Genomic DNA, 9,128 nt, shown 5'->3' with positions numbered 1-9,128 from the left:
TACGAAGCAACCAGGCCGAGGCGGTGACTGCAACGTCAAGTGGAATGAAAGGCTGTGACATCCTTCTATTTGGCCACGCCAATGGAGGATAAACGGATTTAAAAATGTATTGATAATTTCAAATAAAAATTCTATAATTGATAATCAACTGATAAATTATCAATGGACTTAAAATCTATTGATAAAAAATTATTAATATGACTAATTAACTCACCCAACTTCATAAAAAATTGAGTTGGTTGCGTTGGTGGCCAGCGGAGGGAAGACATCTTCTCTTATGCATCTTCTCTTTTACGTCTTCTCTTCATCCGAATATGTATAATTTTGGATTGTCCTTTCTATATCGAAGTTTATTTTGGGAGGTTTTAGTCAGTGTTTGTTAGTTTTTCATTTTCATGGTTTTTTGGTCTCCGCACTTCAGAAAATTCTCTCTTATCGTGACGTTAACAATTTGAAACAGCACTACTACAACTGACAATCAAAGCTCAATAGGCTTTTAGGAAGCCGCGCTACTCCAACTGACAATCAAAGCATTATGGAATCTTATTATGTAGAAGTTTATGCTGGGCATCATACCAGCAGAAGCACAAATATGAGCAAATTCATGGGAAAAGACACCAATCAATCACATCAATACACTGGAGAGCAGCAAAGCTCTAAAAGCTACTTTTTCTGAACCTGTTTTTAATAAGCAGGCTTTATTATAAGCAAACAAATGAACAAAAACAAAGGCAAAATGTTTGATTCCCCTCAAATGTCATCTGAGCTTTGGATTTAGAATCAGCATTAATTATACGTGGTGCTCGGTCCAGCTGTTGTCTCTTAAGGAAGAAGATTCAAAGTCTCCAAATCAGCAATTCCTTCCAGAACATCAAGTATCTGTTTTGCACGTAAATAGAGAAAAAGGGTTATGTACACAGATTGAGAATTTATATTACGAATTGATTTATTCTAGTCAATTATAAAAATTTTACACCCTCAATTAAGGTAACAAGTGAAACCCTATGACCCCAGTAAGTGGTATTTTCTAAAAGGTACATGTAAACTCCTATAAATTTTCATAAATATTTTTAAATAAAATTAATAAGGACAACAGTTAGCATATAAAATATTTCTAGGGGAACATCTAACAGAATTTATGAGGAAAAATAACAAAAAAAAATTAATTACCTTGCACATTTGTGGTCGTTTCTGAGGATTATCATGTATACATGCTAAAGCACATGCAATCATTCGATCCATTTGCTTAATGTCATACTCTTTCAATTTCTCATCAACAAAATTTTCTTTGCCTTCGCCTTTGAATGGACTTCTTTTAAACTGGGGCATTGCCAACATCTGAATAGGTGAAAGAAAGCATTTGTGACAGTTTTTAGCCGCCATATAAACACTACAATAAATATTATAATTTACTGTAAAAAGTTTTAAAATAATATTAATTTAATTACTATATTGATTAATATATAATAATAAAATAAATAATTACTATTAGCGATATATAAAAAAATATAGTAACAATAAAAAAAATCTTTTTAGCAGCAATATAATATTGTCCCTAATAATTCTTGTTTTTAATATCCATTCTAATTTTATTATAAAATATATATGTTCATAAGTTTATGATGGCAACATATAACAATCATATTTTGCTACTATAAATTATATTTGAACATGTATTAGAGTGAATAAATAAAAAAAAACCCTCTTGAGTGTGTTTTATTGAGAAAATTGAATTATCTAATCTCATTTCTCTAATCTCCTATTTAAAAAAAAAAGAATTTATAGATTTTGTTGACAAAGGAATAAGTACATACCCACTTAACTAAGGTAGTTTCGTGACGATCGAATTCAACAACGGATTGTTTCCCAGTAATTAATTCCAGAAGAATTACGCCAAATGAATAAACATCAAACTTATCAGTAAGATGCTTCTTATTGGAAGAGTCATACTCAGGAGCCAGGTACCTGCAATTAATTGCATCATAACAATTCAATAAATATTCCCAAAAAATGGAAATATGCTAAAATGAGTTTTTAAATATCTTTACCCAGAATCTTTCATCATTTTGTCAATGCTGACATGAGTAGCAGACTCTGGAAAAAACTCGGCACTTCCAAACTCTGCAAGCTGAACAAAAATGATCCAATTAATATAACACAATTGTCAACATGCATCTTCTAATTTTTAGAGGATAAGTTCTATATTTCCCGAATATTACGAATTAATGATATGAAACTTATAATCTGGAATAGTTTTTACCTTTGGTTCAAATTTTTCATTGAGAAAAATATTATCTAATTTGACAAATAAGTGTAAAATCCTGGGTTTACCTGCAAATACATAAAAGAGAAGACTCAAAGAAGTGGCATGAACCTTAAACCTGGAAAAAGAGAAGTAAAAAACCCAAGTACTCACAATCTTCGTGCATGTATTTCAATGCATTGGCTATGCCTTGGGCTATTTTCATTCGTGTTGGCCAGAGTAAATCAGCTGAATTTTTCCCTTCTTCTGCTAAGTTATTAATTAATCTCCATAAAACCCCATGAGATCTTGAAATGTTAAATTGAAAAAGCTAAGTGAGAAATATAAATTGAAGTAAAAAATCTCACCGTGTAAACAAGACTTCAAGGATTTACCGGAAGTAGACTCAAAAACAAGCAATCTATTGTTATGCTCGTCACTGCAGTATCCAATGAGCTTAACAATATTACGGTGACGAACATTAACAATGGTTTTGATTTCCCCCTCGAATTCATCTTTTTGCTGCGCCGAAAAGTGTATAAGTTTCTTAATCGTCACATTTTGTTCATAATTCGAACCTGATGAAATGACTGCCTCGTAGACTTCAAAACAAGAATCTTTCCGACGGCGGTATTCGCCAGAGAAAGCCTTAGTGGCACTTGCTAGGTCTTCATATTTAAATTGCTGCAGCAGTGTAGAAGGGTTCTGTTCATTTGGATTTGGCTTCCGAGACTTCTTATCTGGATTAACTAAAACCAAAAACAAAAGATGAAAAAAAGGGAATTATTAAACTTTAAAAAAAATGGCAGATAAATATATAGTACCTTGTCGAGGAGGGCTTTCTGCAGACCATAAATTCTCAGGAGACAATTTCCCAGTAAGAACTTGAACAATCTGCATAGCATAATAGTGGTCAAATATTGCGAATGCTTCGATTTATTTAGCATATATATAATATTGTTTTTAATTTACAATTTAATTTATTACTTGTTTCATTGTTGGTCGAGATATTGGAGGTTTATACACACTAGCAGCAGCACAATAAACCATTTGTTTTACTTCACTTTCATCATAAACCCCTCTTAATTTGGAATCAACAAAATCATCTTTGACTTTGATCAAATCATCTCCTTCGATCATTTGAGGCAAGGACGTTGCCTGGAAAAAAAAATATTAAAATTAAGATATTAAACAATAATTTATTCAATTTATAACAAAAATGTTAATTATATGTGATTCAACGATGATATATCAAACCTAACCTAACTGATATTATATAAGATTTTTTTTCATGAATAGTATGATTTGTTTCTTCTCGTTAGTTTTTAATAAACTAACTGATATGTTTCTTACCCACTTCACGATACCATCATCCATAAAAGGGTCTCTCCCCGTTATCAACTCAAGAAGCACGACACCAAAAGAGTAAACATCCGACTTTTCAGAAACTTGTTTAGAATCTAGATCTGCATAACTATGTAAAAAATTGCAATTGAAAATGAAAATATTTGCTTATAAGAAAAAAGAATACAGTGAGTATATATATATATATATTCTTACATGTAAGTCCCCTTATTGACTGCGGTGGTTATGTGAGTAACACTATCAGTTTGGGGAAAAAATTTGACAAGTCCAAAATCTGCAATCTGAAAAAAAAGAAATAATTGAGATGATGAAATACAATAAAAACTAAAACCTATAGATAAAAATTCCAAAGATCATTTTTTAGTATGTATCTATAACTTCAAATTTTAAATAATATAGTAAAATATTTTTAAATATTTGCTGTTATTACAAAAGATTGAATTACATTTTAATATACTCTCTAAAATTTTATTTGCTAATAAACGGTTAATTAATTTAAACTTTTTATTTGAAAAGTCATTATATTTTATGTAATAAATATTTATTGTAAATTAATGAACTCTTATTATAATAAAGATTTAATTATTATTAAATTAATGTACCTTTGATTCAAATTTATCCGTAAGAAGGATATTATCTCCTTTGATATCTCGATGAATAATTTTTTCTGGTGCTGAAAGAGAACGAGAGCAAAAGTTTAGAATTTGGAGAGAAAATAAATTGGTGATACAAAAACACAGAAGAAACTCATGCCTCAAGGAGTAAATTTAATGAATACTCACCGTCGTCATGCAGATATGCCAATGCTTTTGCCGCGCTTCTGGCAATTTTCATTCGTTTCGACCAGTCCAACGTTAATGTTTTGTTTCCTAAGAAGCCATTGATCATTTGTAAGTAAATTTCATAAGCTAACACTCCAATTTACAACAGGAATTTGTATACTGTTTCACACTCACCATGTAGATGATACCTCAAGGATTTGTTGGAAACAAACTCTAAAACGAGCAATTTATCGTGTTTTGTACTGCAGTATCCAATCAATTCAACAAGATTTCTGTGACGCGCAGCTCCAACGGCCTTAATCTCCTTCTCGAATTCTTCTTTCCCTGGGTTATCATCTTGCTCGTATGTAAGTTTCTTAATAGCAACAGTGTGAGTTTTGTGGTCCTTTGTATGTCTTTGGAACGTAAGGCTTGCTTCATAGACAACACCAAAACCCCCACGGCCACGGTTGAATTGGTTGGAGAATCCATCAGTTGCATCTGCTAGAACTTTATACTCAAATTTCTTCGGCCCATAATTAAATGCAAGGCCGTTATGTGGTGACGGATCTACCATTTGTTTTTATAAATATATAAGATAAGCTGTAGAAACATTAGTCCAGCTAAATAGAAAAGGTTTGCCTTAAGTACCTTGCTGGGAATTAAATGACTGCAATTCCTTTGCGCCTTCAAGAACTTCAACTATCTGCATAGAATGGAAGTACTAAAAAGGTTACAATCATCGGTATTTAATTAATTGATTTTGAAGTCGTCTCCAGAATTGAAAAATCTCAAGTTTAAATCCAGCCCAGCATAATTATAATAAAATAAAAATCATATATATACTTCTTATTTATAATCAAGAAATTTATAAAAATTTACCTGTTTCATGCTTGACAATAGGGGCTTGCTTATGCTAATAGCAACACAATAAATCATCCGGCTCATTTCACTTGCATCATAGTGCCCTATCAAATTGGGATCAATGAGCCCAGCGTCATCATTTTTGAGCGAATAATTTCCTTTCTTCTTTAGTTTCTCCATTATTGACTTCGCCTGCAGAATTCAAATCCTTGTTATTCTTTTCCAAACATTATTTGTTTTTTCCCTGTCCAAGTTATTTAATAGCTTAACATGATATAGCCAATTTTGGATGCAATGGGAATGAGAGAATCTAAAAATTTCAAAGGAATCCTTGATTTGATATGATAGAATATATATTCTATCATATAAACAAATTAGATGTTTAATGGTCCATTAGACAAGTGATAAAAAAATTGTGATAACGACTATGATTGATTATATTATATAGTACCACTTCATTATTCTGGTTTTAGTTGCGGGAAATTGTGGGAATGAAGAGGAAGAAATATTCTCACCACACTATTACCATCCACTTTTAGTACTCCGCTCTTATTTTTCTCTTTCACTCCCCTCACTCTACTTGAACACTCTACTTGAAAGTTGAGACTTACTTCCCTCACTCTACTTGAACACTCTACTTGAAAGTTGAGACTTACTTGCTCTCAACTGATGCTCTCAAAAACTAATAATGGATGATTTCTTCATCCCATTTCACAAGAAGATTGGCCACTTTTGTTGACTTTTGTTTCCTTCATTTTTTTTAATTATTATTATTGAGCTTTGTAATATCCAATATTAATCTAATTTTAACACTCTCGTAATTTATTAAGAAAATATAATTTTAAATAAATAAATTTCACCGTTTTAAATGGTATATAAATAAACTCTTTACCATCACTCTAATTAAATAATAGATCAATAAATTTTTTTTATATAAAAAATCAATTTAAACTGTAATCACAAAGTATATTTAAAATTTTTTTAATTTTAATATTTAATTTTATTGAAACTCCATTCTAATAAAATTATATAAAAAAGAGTAACATTAAAAATTACATTCACTAAAAAATATTAATTTTATTGAGAATATAACTTTTTACAACAAAAAAAAAATTACCACTTAATATAAATATTCTCACTACCACTCACTTCTACTCTACTCTTATTTTTCTCCCCCACTTTCCTCACTCTACTTGAGACTTACTTGCTCTCAACTTTCTCAAGCTCAAAAACTGATGACTAATGATTTCTTTGTCCCATTTCAAGCCTATTTATAGGCAAAAAGATCTTACGTGAGCTTCATTTAATCTACTGCCACTTTAGTTGACTTTTTTTTAAAAAAAAAAAATCATCATTACATACATTGTATTTGTAATAATGATGTTTTAACATTAATTTGTAGACCAACTTGCAAAAAAAGTTTAAAGCAAATTTAATCAAGATATTTAAATTATACACAATTAACTAAATTTCTAAAATTTATTAAAATTTAATCCATTTTCTTTAATATCGAATCTTAAACTCATTTTTCGACTTGTTCACAATTACCATTGAAATTGACTTGTTTACAGTTCAATGGTCTTTATTCAAATTGAAGTTCAGCCCTAAGCATTCCTCGTAGCCTATATTTTGACAGTGATTCAGTGTTGTCTCGGAACTTATGTGTTCATACAAGTGCTCTTATCTTTCGACAAACAAAAAAAAGCCTATACTTTCATTGATTAGCAATCATGGACAAGTGTTCAACAAGCTTTAATTCAATTGGGAGGATTTTTTTTGCACGATTATGGACTAGTGCTGTCTTACCTTACTGATGTCCCTTTTTCCAACATTTTTCCCCATAATCAGTTCTAGAAGCACAATACCAAAGGAATAAACATCGACACTTTGAGAAGGATGATTTTTATGATCTGCATAAATGATATATAGGGAAAAGAAATATCAAATATCTTCCATGAAGTATAAGTTTCCTTCCAATTAGAGGTGATGGCATATGAACATTACCATTTTTTGGATACAAGTTGTCAAGTCCAAATTCTGCAACCTGAACAAAAAGACATCATCAAGTGAATTATTGGATCTTTCTGTTGCATAATTTAATATCAGACAGAACCAAATGTATTAAATTTAATAACTACACATTAAGTTAATTAGTAGATTTACCTTTGGGTTAAAATTATGGTCAAGGAGAATATTGGCTGCCTTGATGTCTCCGTGGATGATTGGGGGGCTACCTAAAGATATAAATTTAATAGTAAAAGGCTTTAATGGAAAAATAACAGAGTTTTATTGTTAAAAAACCAAGCAAACATTGATTAATACCCTAGAACTCACCCTCGTGTAGATGTGCCAATCCTTTAGCAGTGTCTTTAGCAATTTTCATTCTTCTTGCCCACGTCAAATTTGATCTTTTCTTTTCATCTACAATGCCATTTACCATTTGTAAGATCATAATATCATATTCAGAGACCTGCTAATCGAGAAATAGAGCGCCAAAATGACTCACCATATAGATAAAATTTCAAGGACTTGTTGGAAACAAACTCTGAAACAAGCAATTTATCGGATGAAGAGCTGCAGTACCCAATCAGTTTAACTAGATTTTCGTGATGCACAGTGCCAAAGGCCTTGATCAAATCTTGGAATTTCTTTTCCCAGTGATCGTCCTCACTTATATCAAGTTTCTTAATAGCTACGTCGACTCCCTTGTAGACATCGCCGAAGCGTCCACGGGCAATGCGGTTTCCATTGGAGAAATAACGAGATGCTTCAGCTAGTTCAGTAAATTCATATTTTCTTAGCCCATTTCCTTCGGCATTACGTGCAGGTGCGTGATTTTTCTCCTCACTAGATGACATTGCTTCAGGTCGATCTGCCTCAGTACCGTCTGTCTGCTGTGTATGTGCAAATGAGAGTTGAGAGATGCTTGTGAGTGGTGTGAACTAAGAGAAAGTGGGAGAGCTATAAATAATGCGTTCATTATTAATAATATCCATTACATTTGAGACTTTTTTACATATAATTTTCTATATTATTACAATACCAAATAATTACTATGAGACTTTTTTACATGCGTGTATTAATTTCATTCATATGAGACAAACTCCACCCATCACATGGCTACAGTGTTTTTTTTAGCTGCAAAAGAATTTTCATTAACAAGTGACTAGGACTAGGATCTATCTGCTCTGGATGGATTTACATATGTAGTCTATGTTCTATAAAATGTTTGTAATATGAACAGAATATACATAATAATCGACGAGACTCAACCAACTCTTTTTGTTGGATACGTAGAGTTCACAATCACACTTTATATTTTTTTTTTTAAAATTCTTCAGAAATAATTCGCTCAGAGTTAATCTCTTATATTAAATGCATTTTATCTTCTCCTTATCTCTTGATGGCCTTTAGCAAGAATTTATATCTTATGAAGAAAAAACAACAAAGTACTGTATTGTCTATTCCTCCATCTCTCTCTCTTTCTCTCTCATGCTCAATGTTAGTACTGTAGAATACTTCCAAGAAACTTTTCTGGTGCGATGCTGTAATGGGTCTTGGGTAGCTTTGGACGGCTCCTCACTTGGGGACTCTCCGTTTTTATGGCAACTCCCCAATCACAACGTCCCTTTGGGCCGAGGAGATATACGTAGATATCTAGCAGAAGCAGCTCATCATTTTTCCAACAAGTACCACCTTGGCGAAGGTGGTTTTGGTCAAGTTTTTGAGGGATCCTTACATGACAAGACCTTTGCTATTATATTGCAGAGCAATGCGATAAAATATTTATAATAAAATAATATTTTATTTCTTTATATATTAATATTGTAATATTAAAATTAGATGGTACTATTGTCATGTTTACTTAAATATAAATAGTTAAATATTTTTTTATA

At 31.4% G+C, this 9,128-nt stretch overlaps 2 protein-coding genes across 4 annotated transcripts; both read right to left on the bottom strand.

The window, feature by feature from the left end:
- Window positions 1-527: 527 nt before the first annotated feature.
- LOC110626709 (proline-rich receptor-like protein kinase PERK14) lies at window positions 528-4,960 on the bottom strand. Of its 3 annotated transcripts, none has more exons than XM_043961595.1 (14): window positions 4,564-4,960; window positions 4,390-4,476; window positions 4,210-4,280; window positions 3,803-3,888; window positions 3,596-3,716; window positions 3,230-3,400; window positions 3,067-3,136; window positions 2,611-2,991; window positions 2,417-2,512; window positions 2,261-2,331; window positions 2,049-2,128; window positions 1,815-1,965; window positions 1,171-1,338; window positions 528-879 (listed from the first exon to the last, which is right to left on the bottom strand). In XM_043961595.1, exons 1-14 carry the CDS (start codon window positions 4,943-4,945, stop codon window positions 823-825), a joined length of 1,992 nt encoding a protein of 663 aa, XP_043817530.1. In that variant the 5' UTR covers window positions 4,946-4,960; the 3' UTR covers window positions 528-822. The 3 variants fall into 3 exon arrangements, with proteins under 3 accessions (XP_043817530.1, XP_021628448.2, XP_043817531.1); XM_021772756.2 differs by having other exon boundaries at window positions 2,417-2,509; XM_043961596.1 differs by lacking the exons at window positions 4,210-4,280; window positions 4,564-4,960.
- Window positions 4,961-7,135: 2,175 nt separating this feature from the next.
- Window positions 7,136-8,090, bottom strand: LOC122725136 (proline-rich receptor-like protein kinase PERK3). The gene is made up of 4 exons (XM_043961901.1): window positions 7,739-8,090; window positions 7,567-7,653; window positions 7,396-7,466; window positions 7,136-7,276 (listed from the first exon to the last, which is right to left on the bottom strand). Exons 1-4 carry the CDS (start codon window positions 8,088-8,090, stop codon window positions 7,136-7,138), a joined length of 651 nt encoding a protein of 216 aa, XP_043817836.1.
- Window positions 8,091-9,128: the final 1,038 nt, after the last annotated feature.

Source organism: Manihot esculenta, chromosome 11 (genome assembly GCF_001659605.2).
Source record: "Manihot esculenta cultivar AM560-2 chromosome 11, M.esculenta_v8, whole genome shotgun sequence".
NCBI classification, from domain to species: Eukaryota; Viridiplantae; Streptophyta; class Magnoliopsida; order Malpighiales; family Euphorbiaceae; genus Manihot; species Manihot esculenta.
Note: the sequence above shows the minus strand (reverse complement) of the source record. Positions and strands in the feature narration are given on the sequence as shown.